The 26,513-nt window shown below is 41.8% G+C and overlaps 1 protein-coding gene across 3 annotated transcripts in view; it reads left to right on the top strand.

Annotated features, from left to right (window-relative positions):
- Positions 1 to 26,513, top strand: part of FAM120B (family with sequence similarity 120B) — an 85,120-nt gene that overhangs the window by 5,752 nt on the left and 52,855 nt on the right. For 2 of the 3 annotated variants that reach the window (XR_002103697.1, XM_019549906.1), the window contains exons 3-6: positions 3,807 to 3,987; positions 8,378 to 8,479; positions 20,383 to 20,555; positions 25,480 to 25,572. Coding sequence is in view for 2 of the 3 variants with exons in the window: in XM_019549906.1 (XP_019405451.1) it covers positions 3,807 to 3,987; positions 8,378 to 8,479; positions 20,383 to 20,555; positions 25,480 to 25,572 (549 nt within the window). In the remaining variant the exon portion in view is untranslated. The remainder of the gene's footprint in view (positions 1 to 3,806; positions 3,988 to 8,377; positions 8,480 to 20,382; positions 20,556 to 25,479; positions 25,573 to 26,513) is intronic. The other variant, XM_019549907.1, reaches the window with a different exon arrangement.

The raw sequence follows: 26,513 nt of genomic DNA, 5'->3' as shown, positions 1-26,513 counted from the left end.
TTTTAAAAACCTAATCACATTCTTGTTCAAAATGTCTGTTAATAATTCCTTGATAATGAATAGGCTTTGAACATTTTCGGTGTGTAAAATGTTTTCCCTCCCAGGTAAACCAAATCCTAAAATGATGAGTTTTTTACACGCAACTTGATTTCAGGATCTAATGAACGAACCATTCATGTCTTTTGATAATTATAAATAATTTAGATATTTACCCATTCTCATAGTTTCGGTACTATATTTTCATGACATATTTAGCTTGTATAACAGTGGTAAATCTGGAATACAGTAAGTTAAATTGCTAGTAGTTTGTTAAGAAAAAAAACCCTTGAGATGTAATGCTCATAGTACTTAATATTTGCTAAGTCTCATAAAGGGGCCCTGTTTTGTTAGGTATCTATAGGCTACAGAAGGAGGCAGAACCTGTCTCTTACTTCTAGTATCTTGATTATTTAAAATTATTTCCTTGTTTTGTTATTTAAAATTATATTTTATGTTTACTTTTGATTTCCTGCCCAAAGCATTTACAAACCCCTTACAAACCAAAGTAAAACTTACAAACCTACTCAAGTTCTTCCACCTCTAAAATGCTGTCACCTCTGAGGTAAAACAGCAGCACAACACAGCCATATATAATTTATTGGTCATACCAAAGAAACAGGAGGCATTATACATACTACACACAAACATGGCATGTAAAATGAAGAATGCTTTTTATAATTCATGTTCAAAGAATGTTTACTTAGGCACAGTGGTAATTATGAAGGCTGAACTATGGCCAGGACATCAGGGTTAACACCCCTACTATGAAAGACAATACCATGCAGTTTTCATGACAAGAAGTCATTACCCCTTGGTTTTATCTTTAATTTGAAGGGCTGCAGTTCCCAAACAGTGTGGTGTGATATCATTGTAATAAAATAACATCTAGAAAGTACAGCTGAGATTGTGGCCCATTGCACTGGTTGCTGTATAAATCCAGAAAAATACCATCCTTGTCATAAAGAATTTACTGTCTAATTTGTAGAGGTACAGCTTGTTCATTTTTCTACTACAAGTTATTAAACATTGTCAAAGCAAATACTGCACCAAAATTCACATTTTGGAATGCATAGATAACTCTTAATTGTGTTTATAGATTATCTTAAATTCTAACATGTCAGTCTATAAAGCCTAATCACCACGTTGGGTACATTGCATCTCATTGGTGCTTTTCTTGAAAAAATATACGCATATTGTGCCTGCCTACATATAAAGGGTGGAAACATTTTTTAGTACACCATACTGCACACATTTGTCATTTGACGTTAGTTTGGAGCCCAGCTTCTGATTTGAATTTTCAGTGACTGTAAAATGTGAATTTTTGCAAAATTGTGGCAAAATTGCATTTTCACAAAACTTTTGCACCTAAGCCTATGAAAGTAATAAGGCTAAAACAGATGCTTGTTCATTTTAATTCATTACATTTTGTACCATCTTCTACTTCATTTTTTAGCATCTGAAAATCGTTTTTTGGAACAACATTTATTTTGTTGAAGTAGCAAATATATAAACAATCTATTTAGATCTGCCATTACAGTAAGCTGTGGTGCTGGGTGCTGTTGAGAGATGTTCATTTATTCCACATTTGTCTTGAGAATTCTTTTGAAAGTATGCTGTGTTTCTGTAGTATTGTTGTTGATCCATCATAACCCAAGATTTAATATGGAGCAACTGTAAACACAAAATCCCTGTTTCCTAGTGGTTTACCAATTCATAAGTTCGATATCGGATTGGTACTGATATAAAGAAAACTGTCTGTATCAGATATGGGGTTGATGGGATTGATAATTTGGCCAATAAATGCCTGTACTGCATGCAGCGGGAGTGCAGCACTCAGGCAGCAAGGAGTACAGCCAGCAGTGTGGAGAGTTTCCTCCAGCTGGTAAATCCGGTGTGGTGGAAGGGGAGGAGGGACTGGGACGGAGGGAGGGAGATCAAAGCCCCCCCATGGTGAGGGAGGGGACAGGTAGGTGCTGCCCAGGCGAGACAGGAGAGGCCAGAGCTGCAGCTTATTGGGATGTGGCTCCTGCCACTGCTTGCTCTCTGGGAAGGCACGGGCAGTATGTGCCCCCCAGATTGGGGCAGGGCAGGGTGGGCTGCGTGGGGCTCTTCTTAGTGGGCTTAGAGCTGGGCTGGGCTCAGAGTGGGTGCTGGCAGCACTGGAAGGATGCTACATCCATCCCATATTTCACCATTCCGCTCCCAGCACCGCTACCACCAGCCACTTGATGCAGCCCCAGCTCTTCCCAGCATGTGGATGGAGGCAGGGTGTTGAGCTGGGCCTGTGGCTGTCAGTGGTGGCACTGGGAACAGAGTGGTGGCAAAATTTGGGGTGGATGCAACATCCTCCCAGCACCGCCAGCACCAACTCTGAGCCCAGCCCCTGCCAAGAAGAGTCCCTTGCAGCCCTGGCTGCAGTCCGCCCTGCTCCACTCCGATCCGGGGGGCACCCCCTCAGGCCCTTCCAGGGTGCAAGCAGTGGTGGGAACTGCCTCGTCAACCCCACATACACATGCCCCGCCCCCCCATCCTGCCTAGGCAGCACCTGCCCCTGTCCCCTCCCTCACCATGGGGGGCATTGATCTGTGCCCCCTCCCCTTCCACCACATAGGATTTACTGGCTGGAGGCAGCTGTTCCGGAAATCAGATTGGTATCGGCCAATATGCCTCCTTAAATATATCGGCTATCTGTATCAGCCCCAAAAATCTCTATCGGTGCGTCCCTACTGTTTGCCAATGGGTCATTAAAGATTTTCATGCACTTTCATTGCAATTTTTGATGTCTGTATGTGGTTGTCTGTGCCATTGATTGGTTGCCAGGGTCTGCTTTTCAGATAGCTGCATTTTTGGTGGTGTTTGGATCCCTTGGAATCAAAGATGCTATTTACATATAAAATATTGCTACTGATAGGTATCTCTTTGGCATCTATGGTCTTTTAATTTACATAACTCTTTAGTGATTGTTCACAGCAGAGGTAAATCGTGGAATCCTGAAATGATTTTTGTAAAGCAAACTAGATTGGTCTACTGCAATTGGTATGGGCCCCAGAGCTCCCAGGCTTGTGGAGACCAGGACTGTTGCAGAAATAGTGAGCTTGGCATTGTGCAGTTGAATGCTGTTATTCCAGTGACCATCTTCAGGGATGTTCTTCAAGGCTAAAATAGAGGTGTGTTCTTCACTTTAGGATAACAAGTACACACAGGCAATGTCAAGTTAGAAGCATGATGAAAACAAGACACTTTGGTTTTCCTGGGAGGTAAAGTCGATGAGGTCAGTGCCAGGCAGAGGAGAGCTGCTGACCTCATCTAATATACCATCATTGTGCTTGTACTTTTAAGGTAGTTCACACGTGGTAGCTACCCTGAGGTGAAGACATACAAGACCTATGAATCTGTGAAATCTATAAAGACCTTGGATAACTGAAGGATTAGCACTGTTTTTCTCTTTTACAGATTGCTCTTAGAAAAGAAGTTGCCACTATGTATGTTTGAGAGTAGGAGGAAAAAATGGTAGGAAGAGATTGACATGTTTCTTGGGGACTCTTCCTCTCCATAAAAAATAATGGGATGCTAATGATGTTATATTATTTCCTTGTTCTCAGAGAAAGATCTAGGATTCTGATATTTTGAAAAACCATTTGTTCCCTTCCTGGGATTGATAGCAAGATTGATAAACAAAATATTATTTATTTTAAAACTCAGTTAATTTTGTGGTATTTTGTACATACTTAATTTTGAAGTAGAATTTTTTTCCTCCTTATTAACAGTTAGCTAAAGAACAGCACATCACAGGTGAAAATTACATGGTCTTCAATATCCTGAGCAATGGAGAGGTTGAATGCAGCAACACCTTGGAGGATGAATTGGATATGGAGCTACCTGGGCAGGCACTTATTTACCGCCCTGCTCGTCAGCATATTTATTCTGTCCTGCTTGAACCTAGGAAAGGTAAGGGCTGACTCCGGATATGCTGCACAGTGTCTGGGACGAGCAGTCTTGGGAGTAAGGTATCCAATTGGACCACACACTTCAATTATTCAAGGACATTTTAAACTATTTTTTGAAATGTAAAATCTGTAATTGCAAGTTTCAGTGACACACATCTGCATGACATTAAGGGTAAAGGCTGTGGACAATCTATATGTAATTAGTAAGGAATCAATCAGAAATTACAAAAATAATGTAATGTTTCAACATGCAGTTGTGTTTTGGTACCCTTTATAAAGAAATTTAAAAACTAATTCCATGCTTTTATTTTTTTCCTTCTTAAAGTCATACATCTGAAAGTTATTAATGATCACAAGGCTAAGCAAAAACATTTGTTTAGAATGTTTTAATAGGTTGAGAAAATATGGGAACATTGTTCTGCTTTAGCAAGGGCTTAACTCTTAGAGGTTAAAGTTATGATTAATTATAATACTTAGAGTAAAACTATACAGTAGAACCCTGCTACTTCACAGGGTTGAGTTTCTTACCTGCTTGTCAAGATGAGGGTTTGAGAAGATCTGGGGGAAAGTGTAGGGGCAGATCCAAAGGGGACGCAGTGACATGGCCACATCCCTCTTTCTGACCATGTGGCAGGAGCAGCAGCCAGAGACTTTAAGTCCCCCCAGCAGGTAAGAATTCCTCCACTTTTACCTTCCCTGCTCAAAGGCATGGTCCCTTCCTCCCCAGCTTGCTGCTGACCCCACTATCTTGAGGGTGAGGGGAGCTCCTGTCGCACTCCAGCTGGGTGGACAGACAAGTTTCCCCTCCCTGCCTGGTCCCCTTGGATATTCCTGGCTAGCCTGGGAGCGGGCACAGGAAGGGAGAACCCACCACCTGCTTCTGTTCCAGGCCAAGCCGGGCTCCCATGCCGCCCAGCTGGAATGACATTGGAGCTTCTCTTACATCCAGGGCAGTTGGCACAGCAGCAGGTAGGGTAAATGGAGAAGAAGGGAGGGGTGTGGTAGAGGACATGTCTCTGAGCAGGGAGGGGAAGGGGCGGGAATTCTTATCTGCTTTGGGGACTTAAAAAAGTCTCTGGCTGTTGCTCCCATGGTGTGGTCTACCCACCCTGGTGGGTAGAAGATGTGGTGGGGAAGGAGGTGGCAGGAAGGAGTTGGGAGTGCAACCACTCCTGCAGTGCTGGTTGATACTCCTGCAGCCCACCTTTGTATTGTCAAGGTGTACAGAGCCACAGCAAGTAGCTGCATGATATTTCTGGAGCATTCCAGCTGTTTTCTGTGGCTTTTATTTCAAATCTTACTTCATGTAGGACTGCTGCTATACTCCAGCTGATCAGAGAAACAGAGCCTTTTGAAGTAAAAGTTGTAGGAAATAGGTGAATGGCTCATCTTTAATTCAGCAGCTGGCTGTGAATTAAGTGGGTTATAAGCCACCCAGATATGAATGATCCAGGTTCTACTGAAATAAATGGCAACATTATAAAAGTATATTGATTTTTGGCATTTTAAATGTAAAGGAAATTTTAGGTGATTTTTAATATTTAACAAAATATAAATAATATAAGGAAGGCAGTCTTAATGGCTGTATTTCTTTCATTCTTTCACTACTCTTTCATTGAGTAGTGAATGAGAGTTCCCCCCATTACCATATTTTTTTGCACCTAATCTGCCCCTGAATAGAATCTGCACCCTGTTTTTGTAAAAGAAAACATGAAGAAAAAAATCTTTCCTTGGGCCTGCTCATGAGCCTGTTGCCCCCAAACTGGCAAGGTTAATAGTCATGGCTGCCATAGCCATGGCCATTAGCATTGTTTCAGCTTTCCCACAACCAAATTTCTGGACTTACAGGGATTCCTATTTCTCACATATAATGTGCATCTTAATTTCAACCATCTGGTTTTAAAGAAAAAGGTTAGAGTTATATGTGAGAAAAAATGGTAAATTGGGTCCCAACTTGGGGTGTGCTGGATAACTCAATATACATATAATGAGGTTTCCAAGTATCTGAAAAATTCATCTTTAGTACAAAGCATTTTAAATCGCACCCAGTTCAGAATCCATTGTCTTAAGACTTCTATTAGGTAAAAATTGCATTTTTCTCTATGTCTTCTGCTTGATACTTCTAAAAGTTTTTGTAGATAGGGGACTGAAAATGTTAAAACTGTCACTGTACTCTTTGTGAAGTACAGGGTTCTCGTTATTTACTTTATATTTTTAGTCATCAAAGTTCCGTATTGAATTTAGTTATATATTTAGAAAGTATCTTTCAAATGATCTTTGAAGTTTCAAAAGTCAGGGCATGATCAGACAGACATGTTTGTGCATGTCATAACTGTAGCACTTAAAAAGTATCATTGAAATACAGAAGTACAGATCTATGATCTGGAAGATTGTTATATAATAGTTTATTATGGGACTTCTTCTATCTTTCTCTAATGTGTACCTGTTTCTGGCTGCTATTGGAGATTGAATTCCAGAGAAAATGAGCAAATCTGGTATGGAAGTCCCTAATTAAAATGCTGTTTTTCCTCAAATTTGTCTTTAATGCTTCATTACATCTCATGTTACACTAAATTCCTTCTCGAATAGTATCATCAGCCCATCAGTGTAGTGTGAGAAGTGATGTAATCAAAGAAAGTGTATACTGTGCTATATGTTATAGTTCAGTTTTTCATATTTTAGGATTCATCAGATCAAATTCCTGTAATAGAAATGAAATTGGACATTTTAATTAATGAAAGAAAATTACCACGCTAAAACACATTATTATTATGAAACAAGATATGAAATTGGTTAACTGAACAATTCAACTACTACATCTTTTCAGGGTGTGTGGGGGTTTTTTATTAACTTTATATCCTCCAGCACCTGCCAGAACACCAGTCCTTTTTTCTTAACATTGCATAGTAGAGCCTAGAAGTGAATATTTAGGGCTGAACTGTATATTTGCAATATAAGCAAAACCTGGGCCAAAAGACAGAGCACCATCTATAATGGGAATAATAGTAATTGGAATAACAGATGCCAGTCAAATCAGTGACTTTAAGATTATCTCCAGTTTACAAAGAAATATAGTAGTAAAACATGAAGCTTGTGAGCTGAATACTTCACATAAGAAAGGATGTGTAGTTCAGAATGTTAACTCTTGTTTATACCATTTCAAAACTTCAAGTTATCAGAAGATGAAAAAATAAATATAACATTGAAACTTTATGTAGTAGAGCTATTTAAGGGAAAATTATGATAATAATAAGTTTTTCCTTATCAGAGAGGGCAAACCGCAAGGGTAATTACTAGCATACCTAGTTAAATGTATTGAAATGAGTACGAAACAAAACAGGCTGGCTACAAAACGACATCTGGCTATACCAGGAAAGCATTAACACACCTGATATTTCTGAAGTAAAAAAACAAGCAAGGCAAGGACTAACAACTTTTGTCATGTGGGTGATGGGGAGATTCTTTTAGACCTTCCTTATGCAGCACATTTCAGAAAGACAAATGGCTATTTCCCTCCCCTTCCAATTGACACGTTACCTATAAATAGGGACTTTCAAAGGATTTCAGTAAATATACTTCCATTGGCTCCCCACCGCACATTCATCCACCATACATTCAAATGAAAAGCATCAAGCAAACCAGACTCAAAGATGTTCCATACTTGCTGTACCGTTTTATGGTTGGATAAATTGGTTGAATGTGTGGCATATTATCATGATTAATACATTAATTATGAGATAAATATAATATCTCACAGATGCCCAGAAGCCACTATAGCACCTTCACCCCTGGCTTTTGGAAGAATAGCCTAGAGCCTTGATCATAATTTTTTGGCTGAAGTTCTAACCTGAATTCATGTTATAATAGGCAACTGAACCTGTGTCCATTTGTACTGAGGATTTGTCAGTTGATGCCCTGAATTGTTTTTAAGTTTGTTTGTTTGGGGGGGTTTTGGTTTTTGGGATTTTTTGCAGATTGGAGCAAACAGCTATAATGTGCTCCTTTGTAATGCTTTAACAATGCCCTGCTTTCCCTCTTTCCAGCCATTAAACCAGCAGTTCTCAGCCTTTTTAGACCTAAGGCACTCTTTGGAAAATGCCAGCTCTTAGCTTCACACATTTTTAACTATGGAAAAATAATAGAGCAGTTTTCCTGTTGCAAAAAACTCAGACCACAACAGGTCAGAATTGTTTTAATATTCTGGATTTCTGTTTGACATCTCTGGGTTTATCTTGTGGATTGTGTTTGCACACCTAACAGTGCTGACATTGTGTGCCCCACCTTGAAAGGACCTCAAGACATCCCCAGGTGCTGCAATACCCTGGTTCAGAATCACTGCATGAACATCAGTACTTGTACCAGGTTTATTGATCCCATTCTTTGTTTTTCAGATACCCAGAGGGTCTGTTCTGTAGTAAAGGAATGGTTTGTCTACTTTGGTAATCCTCTTCACCAACCAGATCTGATACAACCAGTACAGCTTGACATCCCAGGTAGAGTAAAATTCTTGTACAGTACTTAAATCTGAACTGACCAATCACATTACTTGGTCATTAATTAAGGATTCATCAATCAATTTTTTTATCTTTTCTTTTTCCCTTTTTTTCAAGCAAAAGACTGTTTACTTATTTAAATACGAAAGTTCAAGAATGCAATAAGATTTTTCAAAACTTAAGCATGAAAGAAAAGTCTTATCATAATGTTTTTTTAAGATATTTCTGTATCCATTTGTGTTTATTTTTCCTTTTCAGTTATTTTAAAATATGTAGAAGGGACCTGTAGGCTTTGTCATGTTGCACAGTCTAGTAAATAAACTAAGTAGTAAGACCTTATTTCTCTTTCCAACCTTGCTGAATTCTTTTATAATCTTGTAAGAGGTTACTCATCAGCTTTGGAACCCTTTCCTGCTAGTTCCAACACCTCCAATACTAGATTTATAAGCTTCCTGCTACCTGGGCATTCTCAAGTGTTCAGAAGTGAAAAAGAATGTGTTATTTACCTACATATACCATTTACCTCTTCTTTGTAGTATCTGGTATGAATTAATTTTATTCTTATGGTACATTTATGAGGTAGGGAAGTTTTCCTTTTCATAAGTGAGGAATTAAGGTAAATAGAAAGATAAGTGTCTTCCCTGAGATCACCCAGGAAGTTTGTAGCTAAGCTGAGAACTGTACCCAAGTCTTCTACCATCAAACCTAGCACTTTATGTAGCCACCTATTTTTCCTCCTCCATGAATCTAGTGATGTAATGCTTGCACATTAATTTAAAGATGATAGGGGTGTTCAGAAGAAAGAACAGAGAGCTTTGGTGGGTTATGGCTCTGGAGTATCCAGAGATAATTTGGAGTTGAGAAATAGAAATCCAGTTGGTCTGTTTTGTAGATTTTTGACTTTATTTAGAAGTGCAATATTTCAGGTACGGAGGAGCATTCATTTGCAAGTAAATTGCACCTGTGTGTGTTATAAATTTTTTAAAAATCAGTAAAACTAAAGCCTCAAATTCCATCCTGGAAGTTCAGTCAGAGTCTGTGTTTATTTTGCAGTCATAGGCAGGATTACAGCCTGGACAGGCATACCTGAGCTTAGCTTTTTAACTAACTTAGCCCAGGTATCAGTAGCAGGGAAGCTGCAGAAACATGGACCTAGCTCTCTGACTAAGAACCCACAGTCCTGAGTAGGCTTGTATATTTTGCCTTGAGCTTATGCTACTCCAGCTTCATTGCTGTTGATCCCTTGGCTAGCTGCCTTAAAGCTAGCTCAGGGATGCCTCCTTTTGCTGTTAGCACATTTGATTTCAGTGTAGACATAGTTTTTATAACATGTTGTAATTTCTATTCCTAGATAGTAAAGTGGTCCACTGAAAATACAGGTGGAGTGGTCTCCATCTTTGCAGATGGCAGGTCTTCTGGATCTGTCGCTCTCCCAACTTACCCAAAAAAAGTCACCTTTGTGTTGAGAATAAGCCTGAAGAATTGTAAGGCAAACTGTTTTAAAAATATTATAGCATGTAGTAAAAACGTCTTAGTCATAACCACTTCTAACTCAATAATGAAAAGCTGTGTTACTCACAGAGCAGACTAATAAAGAAGGGGAGGGGGGCTTGAGGTGTTTATTTTTAGTGCTCTGTTGTCATTCCTTCAGTGAACAAATATTTTTCTAAAATTTTTGCAGTCCATATTTGTATGCTGTACATTTGCTCATGTATCTTTTATTTTCCACTGCATGACTCTCTGATTCACCAAATAAGGATCCCAGCAGCACATCATGTTTTCCATTAAGGGATCTTATTTGGAGATGCATTTAAAGAAGTTATAGGAAGCTAGAATTCAAATCTTTCGACAAAAATCAGATCAACAACAACAAAGAAAATCTTGATAGAAAGTCTCTGAACCACTGATGGGGTCCATTAATCTGTGGCAGGTTTTTTGGTTTGTTTGTTTTATTCCTTATGACAGATTTTAACAGAAATTTGCAATTTATGGGAAAGTTTAATGTAAAAAACTCCTCACCGCCTCGCCCGAGTACTGAGATTGTATGAGTGAAATCCTGACCCTGCTAAAGTCAATGCATGTTTTACTGTCGACTTAGCTTAGCACTTCATCCATATGTTTTCAAATTTCCTAATTTGTTGATGTGAATGATTAAGGAGAGTATATTGTGATATATATTTTAAACTTAAATTTATATAATCGTAAGTATGAGAAATTTCCCATTGTTAAAAAAAAAAAGAAAAGAAAAACACTGCTGATACAATATTGAGATATAAGACTTCCTTAAATCTGAAAAGTTTACTGCTGATATTTTGACTGTTACTTTCTAATGGATATTGAACTGTTCAGGCTGCAAAAACAATAATAAAGGTAAAGCATGAGTGTACACACATATCCAGGTACTGCCCCCACCCGTCTTTTCAACTGGGTATTTCCCAAATTTTGGAGTGCCAGCTTTCATTTGAATGCCTAGAGCAGTGGTCTCCAACATTTTTAAGTAGGAGATCACCTTTGGCATTTAAAAGCAACCCAAGAACTACCATGCACTGCCACCCCTCCCACCCAGCAGGTAAATCTGTGGGGAGGGAGGGGGGGGCAGATAGAGACAGAGGAAGAAAAAATTATATGGGGGTACACCTTCCCAGCAGGTAAGTCCCACCCAGCTAAGGCCCCACTCAACTTACCCCTGCTCCTGCTCCTGCGGCATTGTCCCTCACTGTGGGGCCTCAATCTAGCCCCCGGTCCTTCCCTCTCCCACAGACTGACCTGCTGGGCTGGGGCATGCGCATGCATGCATGTGGGCACTCAGGCCCCCACCCTAGCTTCAGATCAACTCCAAGAAGTTCCGAAATCTACTGCAAGAGGCTCCGAGGGCTGCTGGTGGATTGAGTTCCACTGGTTGGTGACTGCTGGCCTAGGGCAGTGAATTTCTTCCACGTATGTTGCCAGATCACAATTACAGCTTTGTAGGGTTTGGAGTTGCTTTTAATTTTATTTTTGAGCAACAAAAAACATAAAGAATGTGAGCTCTTTCAGCTCTTCTTGTCCACCCCCCATGCTATAGCCATGGGCATGCTAATATGGGTAAGAAAAATGCATGTGTCGTTAAAAATCATGCTGTGGCTTCTAGGAATAGTCTAGCAAACAAGAAGTTGATAAAACAGCTCTAAGTGAATTTAGATTTGATAACAGAAAGGAGTTTCTTATCCCCTAAGCGTAGCTGATCCACTTGATGTCTTCAGTGTGTGCATTTCTGTTCCAATCGTTGGATCTACAGACATCTGTAATTGGTAGATTAGCTTGCAGAAGGGGATAATTCAAAGACTTTTAAACAGTCAGATTTAACAAGTATTCTGGCTTGTAGCAATAAACCTTAAAAAAACCCAGCCAGGATGATTGGCAGGACTATGCTAAGCATTCCTGAGAAGGAAAGTCTTCTGAAAATCTTTTTATAGCTTAGTCTGTTCCTGTGCACGTAAATACTTAAAATGTTAAGGCTTTATTTTATTGACTTTTTTTTTTTTTACTGCAATGCCACATTTCAGTGTTTATTACCTCAGGCTGACAAACTGATTTTTTTTCTTCTTTTTTAAGATTCAGGCTGTGTTCTGTCTATGGTTTATGTGCAATTCATGTATGAGTTGGTATAATTAAGAGTTTAATGACACTTCAGTGTTAATGTATGCCACTGGTTTGTGTTCGAATGCATTATTTGCTTATTAGAAATTGGTTATTGAAGCTGAGCCAACAGAAGTAAAATTTTACTATACCTCTGAGGTTTTCTCCTGTTTTTCACATGGTCACTTATTTAATTATATCTTTTATTCTCACTTGGGTATTAGCAGGAAAAAATAAACTTGATCAATGATCTTTTGATATGTTGGGTCTAACCTTTGTAGCTAGAAAGCTCAAACTATCGCATCTTCATGTTGACCAGGCCAGTTATCTAGTCATCTCTTTACTCTAGGAATTTACAGGAAGTATAATCATGTATACTCCTAAACATAGTTCTTCCTCATTTTCTACATGACAGGGGCCAGGCAGCGGCTCCAGCCACCCTCCCATGGCCCCTATGTGGCCACTGCTACCCTGTTGCCACCTGCTCCGCATTAATCTGGTTAACAGGGATTTAAACTGAAAAATGGGTGTAAATCAGTAAAAACTGATTTTAATATATCAGAAGAATACACCAAAACAGACAGAAGGTCATGGAATCTTTGGGTGTCTTTCTTTGATTCACACAAACTTGTACATGTTAAATCCTAAAACAGTTACGTTTCCTTTGAATAATCCTTCTCATAGCAACCATCTTGGGTATTAACCAGGTGTTTTAAAATTGTTTTATCTTTGCTTCTCTCTGATATTTTTTCAAAAGTGAATTTAAATAAATACAGATGCTGAGTACCCAGATGAATTTGAAAAATAAATTATTTTTCTTCTATATCCAAATAAACATCTTTTTTCTTCAGAAAACTATGCAATAATTAAAGCAATGTAGAAAGGGTGTGTAATCTAGTGGTTGGGGGGGGGGGGAAACACCGAAAGTTAAGCCTTCTGTGTACTGATTTTTTGGCTGTCATTTATCTTGGGTCACATACAGCCAGTTATTAAATGTCATTATTCTTAAATCTACTTGTCTTTTATGTGAATGTTAAAATAATAGGTAAGTCCTAGGAGTGATATAGAATTTAATTATTTGTAAAATGCATAGAAGTCCTTGGATAAATACCTTGGTTGTGTTGTTCCAATAGAAGAATGTTATATTTTCTTTACAGGGAAAAATAACTCATAGTTCAAAAGGCACTTTTTTTCTCCAGTGTTTCAGATTTAGTTCATTAATAGTGTTCCACATTCTCATTTTTTACCAGATGTTTACCAATAAATTCCCTGGTCTTTGGTTGTTTTTTTTAATCATTCAGTTTTTACTGATTTACACCCATTTTTCAGTTCAAATCCCTGTTAACCAGATTAATGTGGAGCAGGTGGCAGCGGGGTAGCAGTGGCTGCACAGGGGCCAGGGGAGGGTGGCTAGAGCTGCTGCCTGGGGACGCAGGGTTCCTGACCCTGACCCCAGGCGGGGTGGGACGGGCTGCGGGAATCACTTCTGGGGTAGGCAGGATTGAGCATCACTCAGGCGGCTAATTTGGCCCTACCCCAGGTGCTGGGAGCTGAGGGCCCCACATGGCGGGGCAGGTGGGAGAGTCTGGCTCCACTCCCTGCAGTGGGCACTGCACCCAGCTGCTCTGCACAGGCCCACGGGGCTGGAGCCACTGTGGGGGGGTGCGGGGCTCCCCGCTCTGACCCCAGGCGAGTCGGGAGGTGCTGCTGTCAGGGTTGGGTTCTCTCCCCTCAACACCCGACCGTGTGCCACTCCCCCCTACTCCCAAACGCCAGGGCAGCCTGGCAGCAGGCTGCTGCAGCAGAGGGAAGGGGCGCAAACACAGCCAGGAAAGAAAGGCAGGGCACAGCGCCACGTGCTTCCTGCCACTGATTCAGGGACATGCGCCCCCAGGAAGAGTCCGGCACAGGCCCCATAGCCCTCCTGGGGTTGCGTAGTAGCAAGAGTCATGGTCCACACCCACTGACAGCTCTCTGCACTTTGCTTCCTGCTGCAGCCATGGAAGCGGCTGATGGGCAGTGCTGCGCCCCTCCCCCATCCCTTTCCCTAGTCCCAGCCTTACTCCCTGTCTCCCTTGCTACCAGTTTTTCCCCCGATTTAAACTGATTATTTTACTTTTCTTCCTTTTATCCTGATTTCATCCTGGTTTTTATGTTTCAAAGATAAACCCCAAAAAAATCTCGTGGTTTTTTTTAAATAAAACTGAGAATGTGGAGCACTATTCATCAATGATTAAAGCAGCACCATTTTATGGATATGATATTTTGATTTTTGTTCTGAATATTTTTCAGTATACATGATTTCCATTATCACTGTAGCTAGCCTACATGATTTCCATTATCACTGTAGCTAGCCGTTACCATATTGAAGGTAGCAAAATAATCTATAATAATAATTATCCCTCAACACCCAGTAATAGAACCTCTTGCTGATCTCCCCCTTCAAGGAAGTCTGGCTTGCCATCACCAAGAACAATAAAGTATCAGGCCCAGATGGCATCCCTGCAGAGGTCTTTAAAGCTAGTGGAACAGCTCTTGCAAAAAAATTTCACCAGCTTCTCATCAAAATATGGATTAATGAAGAAGTTCCACCTGACTTAAAGAATGCCAACATTGTAACCATCTTCAAGAAAGAGGACAAGTCAGTGTGTAGGAACTCCTGAGGCATTACCTTCCTCTCCGTTGCCAGGAAGATTCTTACTTGCATCCTTCTGAATCACCTCCTCCCCCTTGCTGAAGATATCCATCCAGAATTCCAGTGTGGCTTTAGACCATCTTAGGGTACCACCATGATTTTTGTTGCAGGGCAGATCCAGGAGAAGTGTAGAGAGCAACACCAGGAGCTGTTTATGGCATTCATTGACCTAACCAAGGCTTTCGACTCCATCAATTGTTGAAGCCTTATGGAAGGTTCTGGCTAGGTTTGGTTGTCCACTGAAGTTCATCAGTGTCCTGAGGCTACTCCATGATGGGATGACCGCCACAGTCCTGTGCAGTAGATCAGAGACAGACCCATTTACCATCTGTAGTGATGGCAAGCAAGGCAAGATCATTGCCCCAACCCTTTTTTCCATCTGTCTTGCTGTGATTTTGATTCTCATCTGTGACTGCCTTCCTCCCAGAATTGGAGTTGAATATCGAATGGACAATCAGCTTCTCAACCTGCGGCACCTTTATAGCAAAACAAAATTTGCCTAGACTGGCATCACTGACCTTCAGTACACTGACGACTGTGTTATCCTCACGCACACTGAGACTGATCTGCAGTCCACCTGTGACCTCTTTTCATTTGCCTGTCACAGGCTGGAACTCTACGTTAATATTTGAAAGACCAAGGTGTTCCATCAGCCTGCCCCAGCACAAACTGCTCTCCTTCCTCCACAAATTACCATTGATGGAGAACTCCTGGAAAATGCAGAACATTTCCCATACCTTGGCAGTCATCTTTCCTAATCAATCAGTCTTGATGTAGAAGTTGAACATAGGACTTGCTCTGCCAGTGTATACTTTGGAAAGCTACATTGTCATGTCTTTGATCAAGATCTGTAGAAGTAAACTAAGATCGTAGTCTACAATGCAGTAGTTATCCCCATGCTCCTCTATGGGTGTGAAACATGGGTGACATATCAAAGCCATCTTAAGCGCCTAGAATGGTTCCATCAGCATTGCCTCAGGAAGATCCTTCACATTAGATGGAAAGACCACTGCACCAATGCCAGCATCCTTTCTGCAGCTGACATAACTAGTATTGAGGTAAAGATCATGAAACATCAACTCCACTGGGCTGGCTACTGTGTGCAGATAGCTGACACTCATCTCCTAAAGCAAGACTTCTTCTCTAAACTTAGTCACAGTAAGAGGACCCGCGGAGGACAGAAATGCTACAAGGACACCCTGAAAGCATACCTTAAGAAGGGTGGCATCAACCCTACAAACTGGGAAGTGATGGCTTTTAACAGGTCTCAATAGCACTACACCATACATCAAGCTACAGCCCACTTTGAAGAGAGCTGTCTTGCTCAGGAAGCTGGGAAATGGCAAAGGAGGAAGGAAAGTGCACAACATCCTGGCCAACAGTTGTGCCCCCTCAAAGGTACCACTTGTATCTGTGGAAAAACTTGCAAAGCACAGATTGGACTCCTCAGCCACTTTAAAACTCACCAGTAATCTTCCACGCCCTCCCCCCCAGCAGACATCATCCTTGTATTGAGGGAAAGACAGTGAGCTAGCCATTACCATTTTGAAGGCAGCAAAATAATCTATTTTCATGTACATCTGTGGTATACAATTCTCTTAAAATATTTGCAATGAAAGAGAGAATACCTTATGTTAACTGACTTTCTGAACGTCATATCTCCATCTATCCTTAGGGTTGCTGATCTAAAACCTTCTGGATGCTGTAGCCATTGGAATCATGGGATGTTACCCTCTCAGAATTAAGAATTTGTACTTGTAGAATATTATTTTCTTTCCTCAACATTTGTTTAGCCTATGTACATTGTTCCTTTTTAAATTTGTTATAGGACAGTTCCTCTGTTGCTTTTCTGAACCTCTTCTGTTTGCCTACATTTTTCTGATGCAGTGATTTCCAGCATTAGACTTAGTATTGTAGGTCCTATGTATGCTGTATTAAGTGGAACTATCACTTCTGATATATGAAATATCAGTAATCTAGCATTTTTATCCCAAGTCACTTGTTTGGTATTTTCCTGGGGAAAGTGTGTGTGTGTAATGAATATTTTCTTGATACACAGAAATGTATTATGGCTTATATATATATATTCACTTCATATTTAAAAAAATGTTGAACATGTATGTATGTGTGTGTGTCTGTCAGGACAATATCAATAAAGTTATAAATATTTGAGTATGTATATATAATTAATTTTTTCCTGAAATACACACATACACACGCACACACACACGTGTGTGTGTATATGTGTATATTTGTGTGTATATTGTCTGTGTGTATATAGTATATTCTAAATAATGTGTGTATATACTATAGATAAATGTATATATACATTTTTTCAGACCTTATTTACTTTGTAGAGGAAACTTAATATATCCCAACATATAATATTAGTAAGAAAGATTGATCTTTCTGGATCAAGGTGTATGCGTGAGAGGTCATCCAGACCTTTGATGAGTATGCCTGGGCAGGAGTGTGGTGTAGTAGAGGCTGTCAAAACCTTCCATCCCTTCTTTAGGCCATTGAGACAGAATCCCAAGGCCAGACTGAGTCCTGATGTTTGGTGCTTCAGTGGGCTGTAGTAATGTATGCACCCAGGAATCAAACCGTGGTCACCTACTTGGCAGACATGGATTCTACCACTGAACCACAACAGCAGGATCCAATAATATTATTAAATTATATATTACTTACATAATATATACATTTCCCTACAAAGTAATTAAAGCCTGAAAATGCGTACTTTATTTAGTATGATAATATGGAAAGGACTTTGAGAATTTGCAGTTAATTATATTTGTATGATTCAAGTCTGTTTATGGGAAACAGTATTTTAAGAATATTAAATAAACAGTCTGAGGGGTAAAGAAAAAGTATTTAAGAATTTGTTTTTTTAACTTTTCTCCTCCCTTGGAATAATATCATTTGGTTAACAGGCTTTCTTTGCTAAGTAAACATGTCATTTATCTAGAACTCAGCATCTAGACACTTTAACCATTTATTGTTACCAAGTAGCTCTAACTGTTGAATGCAGCTGCTGCTCATCATAAAAGAAAATGTGTTACCAAATGTAGCTTAATCTGTCCAAACTTAAAATTAGCACCTCTCTGTTTGTTCAGCTACAAAAGCAGAATTGCTTTTTAGTTGTGTTTCTTCAATCGGGATTCTAAGGCACAGCTGAGAAGATATTCTTCTGACAGTGTAACCTACAGTTTTATTTATTTTGACAGTAGATTAAAAGTAATGCAAGTGGAGATATGTATCTTGTGTTTTCCAAAATAGTCACAGGCTGGGAAGTGACAGTTGGAGGGAAACATCAGTCACTTAGATACTGCACAGAAGAATGCACTGGAAATGCAGAGAGAAAAAATAGAGTTTAGATATTATACTATTAGAATACAACCATGTGACCCCTGTTTTGTCAGAACAGCCCATAGATAGCCAGTTCGTTCCTTAAAGCTTTGGCCCTGAGAGGGTCCTGATTGAGGCCTTTCATCTGCCATGTAGAGCAGTGGTTGTCACGTGGGGGTACATGCACCCCTAGGGGTACTTAAAATGGTCATAGGGGGTACACGGAACTTCATGTGCATGCACGCAGCTGCAGCACAGCACACGGGTGGCAAGGAGTGTAGCCCAACTGTGTGGAGAGCAGCCCGGTCCAGCTGGTAAGCTTGTTGTTGGGGGAGGGAGTGGAGCTGGGGCAGGGCACAGGACTGAGCCATGCAGGGGGGTGGCTCCTGCTGCTGCGTGCACCCCGGGAGGGCATGGGAGGCATGTGCTCCACAATCTCCTTGCAAGGCGGGGCAGGCTGGGGCAGGAGTGGTGCTGGGCTCTTCCTGGTGGGGGTGGGGCTGGGTTGGGCTGCACTCAGGATGGGTGGTGGTGCTGGGAGAGAAGTTAGGGGGCTATAGTGAATTTTAGGGTGGCTGCAGCCCCCCCATAGCCCCACTCCTGTAGGTTCCCACAGTGAGAAAGGGAGTGGGGCTGGGGCTGGAGAAGGGGCAGGTGCTGCCCAGCTGGAGCAGAGCACAGAACAGAGCCACAAGTGGCTCATGTAGGGGGTGGTGGCTTCTGCTGCTGCATACACCCCAGGAGGGCATGCAGGGCTGGGCAGGCTGTGAGTCACTGTAGGCTGGGGCTGGGGTAATGTGGGCTGTTCCCGGCAGGGGTGTTGGGCTGGGCTGTGCTGGTTGGTGGGGGCTACGGTGAATTTTGGGGTGGCTGCGGCCCCTCTCGTAGGCCCACTCCCAGTGCAGCCCAGCCCAGCCCAGCCCTCACTGGGAACAGCCTGGCACAGCCCCAGCCTCATCCCACCCCACCCCACCATTCATGGTAGCCTCCCAGCCCGTCTCCCAGTGCTGCTGCTATCTACCCTGAGTGTAGATCTGGGGACACATGCCTCCCATGCCCTCCCAAAGTGCACACAGGGGTGGGAGTGCCTGCTTTGCACAGCTCAGCCCCGCACCCTGTCCTGGATGGGCAGCCTCTGCCCTCCCCCCGCTCCCTCCCCCCACCGCTGTAGCCTCAGTCTCCCCCCCACAGCAGCAGCCCGCACCAGTCTGTGCAGGTCTAGTGTCACATGCCCTTCCAGGGTGCACGCAGCAGCAGGAGCTGCCTCCCCCCGACCTCCCCCCATGCTCCCTGGACAAGTTGCTCGCAGCTCCATCTCACACCCCGCCCCAGCTGAGCAGCACCTACCCCTGCCCCACCCCACTCCCTCCCTCACCACAGAGCTTCAATCTGCTCCCCCTCCCCCCCTTAAAAACAAAAAATATATATAAAGGGATCCATGACCTGAAACTTTGAGACGGAAGGGGTACACTTGTTTAAAAGGGTTGAAAACCCCTGATCTAGAGGATCAGGGGGTTAGAGATATACTGCCTGCAGATTGCTTCCAGCATTGGCCACATTGTTCCAAGGGCTGTAGACAGTTTCAGTAGCAGCGTTTACAAATAATTTCCCATTCTTATGTCTGTTAGGAAGGCCTCAGTCAGAATCAGAAGTATCTCTGATTGATGCTAAAGTTTCTATATAAAGTCCTTCCACTATACTCCCAGACTACTGAATTTGTTTTGTTTTTTCTAATAACAAAACATTAACAGAAAAATGCTGTCTTCATTATAATAAACCTGGTGCCATCAGGTATTTTATAACAGATGGGTTAATTAAAATCCAGACAATTTTTTTTTTCTTTTTCCAGGCTTCCTGTAATCTTCTCTCTGGATATGCTGATTCTTATCAGAGTGTAGCTTCATGATAAAGCTGAATTCTCCTTGTACCCTGCATCCACTTGGGGAAGGGCATTAATGTTGATAGTTGCTTTTTCTTTTTGGTTCAAGTTTGCCTGTAGTAATGTTGCAAGTGAATCAACCCAGGTGTGTTAAAAGCATGAGCCTACTGTGAAATTGCAGCCCTGTGTTTTTTAAATACCTGTATTCAGTCTGTTCAGTTAATATTCATATTCTAGTCCCTGCAAGCTTAAAGAGCCAGGCATTTGTTTCTTTCTAGTGTTTAGTTTAGTAGGGAAAGTTTTAGTTTTATTTTGCTACAACCAAAATAAAAACAGTTGATTTTTTTTTTTTTTTTTTAATAGGTGAAACACCTAGTTTGAGAACACTCTGGCTTGGCAAAGGACCAGACATAGAAAATCAACGGTATAGCACATTTCTGGCATGCTTTCATCTTCAGGATATGGTGGAGGAGCTCAAGGCTCTGAAAGCACCTGTTGCAGCTGTCTGTTGCCTGTTGATGTATCTCTTGATGCAGGTGAGGTGAATGGTTACTTTACACCCAGCACTTGCACCTCATACTGCAGTTGACTTTGTGATAATCATTGCTAGTCAGGGCCTGTTTCTTTCTTGCTTGTTAGCCCAGACAGATGATGAGCTTGATAGTACAGTGTTATAAAATGTTTAATTGTCACACCTATGGAAGAAAATACTGTATTTCCACAATAATGTCTTATTTCTCAAATGCCCATGAGCAGACCATCTGAACAGACCATCTGTATGGCCATAGTAGACCTTTTTGATCAGTTCTCATGACCTTTTCACACCTCAGCTCACCCTTTTTACAGGCTATAATTCATGGCTGCAGCTATATACGTTAAACTTTTACTTACTGTAATAGTAAGTAATGTGATCAGCCATGTAATTCTGGCATCAGTCTAAACTATTAACTACCAATGAACTAACTAAAGCAGTACAGACACCAGAGATGTTTACCCTGGTTTAATGCTTAGCTGGGTATTAAATGGAGTGAATTATACTGATGCAAGTCACTTTACTCAGATATAAATCCTGTAAAAAAACAAAAAAAAAACTATAACAGTTGTACATCAGTATAAATTATGCCAACTCAGGCTGGATCCAGGATGAGTACACTGGTGCATTTGCACCCTTCTTTGATTCTGGGTCCACCCAAAGTCGAAAACCAACTACCTGGCAGTGGCAGCAACATTTCTACTCAGAATTTCTACTCCATCCTCCCCCACAACCCATTTTCAAAATCCTAGATCCATCCATGTGCCGTGGTTTTTGTATTGTTAGTTCTAGTCAGTTTCAGCTATCCTCATGTGGCCATTTGCTCAAATGATTACCTGCACTCAAGTCAGTTAGGTCCCATGTGCTATAATTAGGGGTCTACTGAACTCAAGGGGGCTGGACAATCACAGGCAGATCCTGGGGCCAGCTGCCGTTTTCGTGGGCTTGGTGCAGAGGGGCCTCCCACAGTTCTGATTGGCCAAGGGGCCTCAGCAGTCCCGCCCCTCCCCGCAGATTGCCAGATGGCCTGAAATTGTGACTTAATTACCCTGATTAAGCCCGGGGAAGCCATTAATCCACGTGTTATTAAGCATGGATTAATGGCTTCTCCGGGATTAATCAGGGTAATTAAGATGTGGTTTCAGGGCATCCCCAAACCAGGAGGCTGCCCAAGAAGCTACAGTGGAGTTCTGGGCTGGCTGTGGATGGCAGCTGGAAGGCTGCAAGTGGCTGTAACCAGGATCCACTCCGGTACATGCTCTGTAAGTGCTCTGGTGTGGGGTGTGTGATAAGATCCTTCCATGCATCTCCAGCAAAAGCAAGGAGATGATTCTTCCACTCTACTCAGCACTGGCGAGACCTCAGCTGGAGTACTACATCCAGTTCTGGGCACCACACTTTAACAAGGACAGAGTCCAAATAAGAGCCACTGTATGATCAGCGTCTTAAAAGGCAAGCCATACGAGGAAAGGCTGAGGGTTCTGGGACTCTTCAGCCTGAGGAAAAGAAGGCTTTACCACTTTACTAGACGAGTACACCAACAGTTCGATGAGCAACTGTTCAGTGGGGCACTCAAGGGGAAAACCAGGAGTAAAGGCCACAAACTCCTGGAAGATTGATTCAGATTCAACATTAGGAAAAACTTCTTCACAGTCAGGGTGTCCAGACTGTGGAATAAGATCCCTCCAGAGATGGTGCAATCACCTACCCTGGGGACAGTCACTTTGCTGGGGTCACCAATGGCCAGTGAAGCCGAAGCAAAGCTCATTGTGGAGACAGATGCAGGCTGTGGGCTTGAGCTCCCCGTCCTGCTGCCCTCCCCTCAGGACCTTTGTAGCCCAGCAGGTGGGACCTGGTGTGGCAGGACAGAGTGGGGCTGGGTGGGGAAACTCGTTGCCAGTGCTGGGAACTTTTATGTTGCCCTGGTGAGGTACTCCCTGCCTCTTGGCAGCAGTGAAGAGCAGACCTCCACAAGCTAGCCCCTCTACTGCCAGGTGAGCAGGGGCACCTCGCCAGGGCAGCGCAGGACTCCCAGTGGCTTGCCCACCCTGGTGTGCCCTGCCATGTGGGGTCCCACCTGCTGGGCCAGAGAGGGCCCAGTGTAAGGGCTGCAAGTGGGCGGTCCCCAGCCTGCAGCAAGCAGCCTGCCTCTGCCCCACGCTCATATCTGGGGTCAGGTGCTTCCCCTTGGAGTGCGTGCAGTGGTGACGTGCCAGTTCCCACACTGCCACCCTAGACAAGCTGCCAATAGCCCCATCCTGCTCCCTGCCAGGGCCCTCTGGCTGTGCATTCTGGCCCCAAGTCCCATGTACCGCCCCAGGTGGGCAGTAGCCCCAGCCCTGCTCCACTTCCTCCCTCGTTATGGGGGCCTCAGTTCCGTCGTCACCCCTTTCCCCCTCCAGACTTACGTGTGGGGAGCTGCTCTCCCGGCTGCCTTGTAACATGTACGTGTGCACGTGCACATGGTGCCCCCTGTTTATTGCCCTCCTTTTCTCTCCCCAACCCCTTGCAGGCTGGCACTCTGCCAACCTGCAAGGGGAAACCCACCATTTCCTGTGTTTTTCTCCTTAAGATGAGAAAATCCAGGTTTTTCTCCTAAAAATGAAAAAATGTGGGTTTTACCACCTTTTTCCATGGCGTAGGAAGAAACCCAAAATAAAGCATTTTTCAGAAATTACTATTTTGACATTTTAATTAGTTCATTTCAGGTTATCTGACTAGTTGTGAATAACCCAATGAAAGTAATGTACAGGTTTCCCTCGCTTTATGCTGTGCATGTTCCTGGAATATGGCACATAACTCGAATTCTCATAAAGGGAACCCATTTTAAAATGTAACAAATAAGGATAAGTTCCAAGACCTCAACTGTACTGATCCTCAGACCCATTTCTACCATTTTTACAGAACAATTTTGGTACTCACCAACAGCAGACAGTACACACAAGCACAGGGCACTATCATAATGGGGATGGCAACTACAGAAACACGTGTCACATACAACAAGCGAGGGGCACAGATCCACACAGGTGACTGTATTTTAGGGTGTGTCGCTCCCACAATGCACTGCACAAAGCAGCTGACTGTGGGCTTCCGCCACGCCCATCGTATAAGAGTGAATTTACCTTGCATATAACAAATTTTTGGTATAAAAAGGGTGATTGCATAAAAGCAAATTCGCACATACAGAATCCACAGAAAGCGAGAGAAACTGTACATACCAAAAAGTCAAAATAAAGACATTTTTCAGCTCACTTATTAGCATAAGCAGAATTTTTAATTAAAATAATTTTTCTGTAGTTGTTCTGTAGTAGTTTTTTCCTTTGGCTATACATACTAGGGTTTGAGGGTTTAACAGTTGCCCCTTGCTTCCATTGTTGCACCTGCCTTGAAAATAAAAATAGAGCAGGGTAAAATAATGTTGGTAAGAATATTAGCAGATCTTAGCAGCCAGTCAGTTGTCTGTTTTTCTTTGCAATGTTTAGCAGAGCTTTTATAGCATCTGATGGAGTAAAGTGTTTCCTACAAAAGCTTATGTCTTTCTGAACAAGTTAGTCTTCAAGGCCCCCGCCCTACCATCTGCCAGACCTTTCAGGGAGAAAAGTACTCACAGTGAGGATCAACAGGTTATTTCTAATTCAAAATTTGCCAGATTTGTGATGCTGTCACTGATTTTGGGGTAAGATAAGGTTAGGATTGGAGGGATATTAAACTTTTTTAATACCAGGTAAGAAAAGTAAGTGAAGTCCCTATGTTTCTTGTCTTCCTCAGTTCCTTTCCATTGATGACAAATTGAACCATTAAAAGAAAGGCAATGCCATGTTATAGGACACATCCCACCTGTATTCCAATGCCCAAATGGCACATCTCCACTGACAATGCAGATTCTGTAGCTTCATAAAACCCTCCATGTGATAAGAAATACAGTGCCTACCATATTGACTTTCCTCACAGCGTAACTCAAAACCTATAACAATATCAACTGTATTATTACATACTCAGCCTTGACATGTTTAGAGGTTAAGTACATATCTTTTTTATGGCAGTCATAATCCTGTTAGAGCTTTGATGCACAGAAGCTGAAGAAGCAGCACCACAAGGCCAGTAGCTAACGTGGATGCACAGAGCTCCTACAGAGATGGTCCCGTCCCTCTGTTGCATCACCAAGACCTGTGGATCTGGGAATCAGACATTTTGTCTCTTCATAGGGGCAAGCTCCACACTTCCCCCTCATCAGAAATATTTGAAGGAAAATATTAGCTGTATCTTTGTTTTCTCCCCCTAGAGTTGCCCTTTTTTTTCCTGAGCAAGATGTGATTTTTTCCCATCCATTTTTCTCCAAACTTTAAATTCTCTCTCCTACTTCAGCTCCCAGGAAAAAATGAAGGCATTCTAAATTAATATGATCTGAAGTAATAAAATATAGTTTAAAATTGTTATAATTTTTAACAATGTAGCAACTTTTTGACAACTTTTAACCGATAGCTCAGTACAACATTTGAGTTAAGTCATACTAGCCATCATAACTGTGATCCACTTGAAGTACTCTTCATTTGGAAAAGGGTTATTGTTGTAGTGTTAAGATATTTTATATCTCTGAAATAACATTATTGTTAGAACATGTTTGGTATTAGATTTACTGGTAAATGCCCTGGTTCTAAGGAAAAAGAAGAGGGCAAACATGAAACTGAGCTTTGCAGGGCAGGGGAAGGAAGTGGTGACTGGAAATAGTAAAAAACTAGACATTTGGTGTTGCAAAAGTAAGTTCTTCATTTACAGTCCTTGTTGCTAGAATGTACTTACACAGTTAGTAGGGCAGAGATTTAAAAAAAAAAGCGTTACTTGTTTGTGCAATGACAGAGACCAATTTGCAAAAAGGGTTTTTTTTCCTTCCATAGCTCACAGCTAGTATTATTTCATCTCTGTTTCAGGTAGACAGCCTCTCTCTAGAGGATTTGAATGCATTTGTGGCTCAGACTCTATGCCTGCAGGGGATGTCGGCTGCTCAGCTATCAGGTTTGCAGGTACAGACCTGACTGATTGACTAACGCAATGTTAATAACTCTAGGGTGAAAAGTGTGGTTCCCTTTTTGGGCATTCTTTTGCATTATGATATTTGAAGGGTTGGGAATTGAGAGTCAGGGTAATAACAGGCATATTATTTTCTGTAATTTGTGCAGTTCACCTGTGTTCATGAATTATGCAGTGTGCTAAATTTAAAGGAGTTATTTCTAATGGTTAGAAACCCAGAAATAGGGAATCAGCAAATCTTAATTTTGTTCTTAATTGAGGCACTGATTTCTGATACTACCAAATACAAATCACTTAACCCCTCTATGGTTCACTTTACCCAACTACTAATCCAAATTTACTTCACATAAGTCTTGCAGGGATTATGGTTAAATACCTGGCAAATACTTCTGAGATCTTTGGATGAAAGGTACTCTGATAAGTGCCAAGCAGTAGCTCCAGAGTAGGCCTGCAACAAAGACTGAAATGTTTCTATATTAGACCCACTTTTCCAGTTGCTTATAGATTTATTTTTAAAAAATTCCTTTCCAACTTGTATTTATTCTTACACTGAACTTCTTGACTCTTTGTTTCAGAATGACTATACTGTTGACTAATGGAGGAGTTGGGAGTGAATGCATGTAGTCTGTTACAGCACTGGAGGTCTCTTTGTGGAGACTTTGAAAAATCAGTTATTTTGAAGTATCCAAAGAGAAAAAACCCTCATTTTTTTTCTTCATAGTGTAATCAGAAATAGTAAATTTTCTACAGTGTGCTTTGAATTGCAAATGACAGTGTTTGGGCTCTTTCTGATCAGATAAATTGCGTTGTTTCATCTCTTGACATACAGAAAAGTATTGTTTTCATTGTTTCTATTCCAACATGGAGGAAAGGCAGCAAGAAGGCACAGCAGCCCCCCTGGCTCTCCAGAGACCTAGCGGACCTACTGTGGCTA

The sequence above is a fragment of the Crocodylus porosus genome, unplaced genomic scaffold (genome assembly GCF_001723895.1).
Source record: "Crocodylus porosus isolate Cpor-Errol unplaced genomic scaffold, CroPor_comp1, whole genome shotgun sequence".
Taxonomy (NCBI): domain Eukaryota; kingdom Metazoa; phylum Chordata; order Crocodylia; family Crocodylidae; genus Crocodylus; species Crocodylus porosus.
The sequence above is the reverse complement of the archived record's forward strand: the minus strand, read 5'-3'. Positions and strand labels throughout refer to the sequence as shown.